This window comes from Bison bison, unplaced genomic scaffold (assembly GCF_000754665.1).
Source record: "Bison bison bison isolate TAMUID 2011002044 unplaced genomic scaffold, Bison_UMD1.0 scf7180017864072, whole genome shotgun sequence".
NCBI classification, from domain to species: domain Eukaryota; kingdom Metazoa; phylum Chordata; class Mammalia; order Artiodactyla; family Bovidae; genus Bison; species Bison bison.
The window spans coordinates 3257104-3258851 of NW_011494644.1; the positions used below are offsets into that span (position 1 = coordinate 3257104).

General features: G+C 48.3%; 1 protein-coding gene across 1 annotated transcript in view; it reads right to left on the minus strand.

Moving 5' to 3' along the window:
- The window catches only part of THUMPD1 (THUMP domain containing 1), a 7762-nt gene extending 7402 nt beyond the window's left edge, over positions 1–360 (minus strand). Inside the window, exon 1 of the mRNA XM_010837144.1 lies at positions 51–360. Coding sequence (XP_010835446.1) covers positions 51–281 — 231 coding nt within the window. The 5' untranslated portion in view covers positions 282–360. The remainder of the gene's footprint in view (positions 1–50) is intronic.
- Positions 361–1748: the final 1388 nt, after the last annotated feature.

Consider the following 1748-nt stretch of genomic DNA (forward strand, 5'->3'; position numbering starts at 1 on the left):
TGCCACCCTTTCCTTCTGCCTCAATGACCCGCCCTCCCTGGGACTGGTACCTTTTCTGGTCCATACATGTCGTCGCCGTATTCGTTGAGCAGGCTATAGGCCTCCTCCACGCACTTGCGCTCGTTCATGTTACAGGTGATGAGAATGCCCTGTATCCCGGGCTCGAGCTGGCGGGGCCCACCGCCATCCCAGCGCCGAGCCCGCTTGGCCTGCACATACTGAGCCTTGCCTTTACGCTTCCCGCCGCCAGGCTGAGGAGACTGCTGTATACGGGCCGCCATGGTAGGTTAGAGGTGAGGCCCGCCAGAAACGTGTTTCTCCACAGCCCTGGCCGCTGCTGGCGCGGGCTGATTACGTCACGGAGCGCAAAGACCTCTCCTAGTCCCTCCCCCGAGCCTCATTCTGTGCTACGCCGGGTCCTAATGCCGGTAGTAAATGGCGGAAGGCTGTGGCGTGATGGCGTGAGGCTCGCCCCTCGTCAGGACTGACAGGCACTCGCCTTAGCCTCACCTCGGGAAGAACCTGTTTTCCTGGTGTAGGGGCCTGCCACAGGTGGCAGCAGCTTACTGCATCCAGTATAAGCAAATTGGCAGCCCTTTCAGAAGCGGTAGTGGCAGTTTCCAGAACGTTAATGCCGATTCAAGCTTCCAAGTTTTCCCAACTGTAAGGCCAGTGCGGAGAAGAAGAGAACAAGCCGGGCAGTTAGGCAAAGAAAAGGAGATTTATTAAAGCGAAATGAAAGAGTGACTGGTCTCGAAAAGAAACCCAGTAGAATCCTTCTTATACCCAGTAGAGGGAAACTGGGTTCCCTGAAGTGGGGTGGTTAGTTTATCTTTAGCCTGCAAGTGGAATTCGGCAGTCACGTAGTCTTGAGAGAGTCAGAGGTGTCCCACGGTAGGGTGATCAGGTAGTCTTGGGAAAGTAAGTGCCAGCGGTGAAAATAGGATGTTGCTTGAGCAATGTGATCAGTTACATGGGTCACTGTGACTTTATCTTTTGTTGGTGAGGTCAACACAATGAGGCCCCGTGCAGACCCTATCACCAAGCATCTTTGGTACCTGTTCCTCTAGCCTTCCCTACAATTCTATCAGCTTTCCAAAAGTTTCCAATAAATTCCTTTTTAGCCTAAATTTGCCAGAATATGTTTCTGTATGACTTACAACCAGGAATGATGGGTTGCATAAATGTTTCACACTGCTTTCTCTGTGGTTTTATCCATAGGTTCAGCAACTATCATGTTAATATATTTATCTTTAAAAATCGTTGAAAAGATATCCGTTTTGAGGTATGTGTTCAGGAGGAGTAAGTGCTCCCCACACTTACCCACAGTTACTACTCAGGTACAAAGTTGTTGCCAGATTTGAGTTGCCTCAAACCCTAAAGGAGGTAATCTGCAAAAGGTGCACTGAACTTAGAGTCAATAATCGTTTATTATTGATAAACAATATTTTTTAACCCCAGATTGCCAGGAGAAATATCAATAACCTCAGATATGCAGATGACACCACCCTTATGGCAGAAAGTGAAGAGGAACTCAAAAGCCTCTTGATGAAAGTGAAAGTGGAGAGTGAAAAAGTTGGCTTAAAGCTCAACATTCAGAAAACTAAAATCATGGCATCTGGTCCCATCACTTCATGGGAAAGAAATGGGGAAACAGTGTCAGACGTTATTTTTCTGGGCTCCAAAATCACTACAGATGGTGACTGCAGCCATGAAATTAAAAGACACTTATTCCTTGGAAGGAAAGT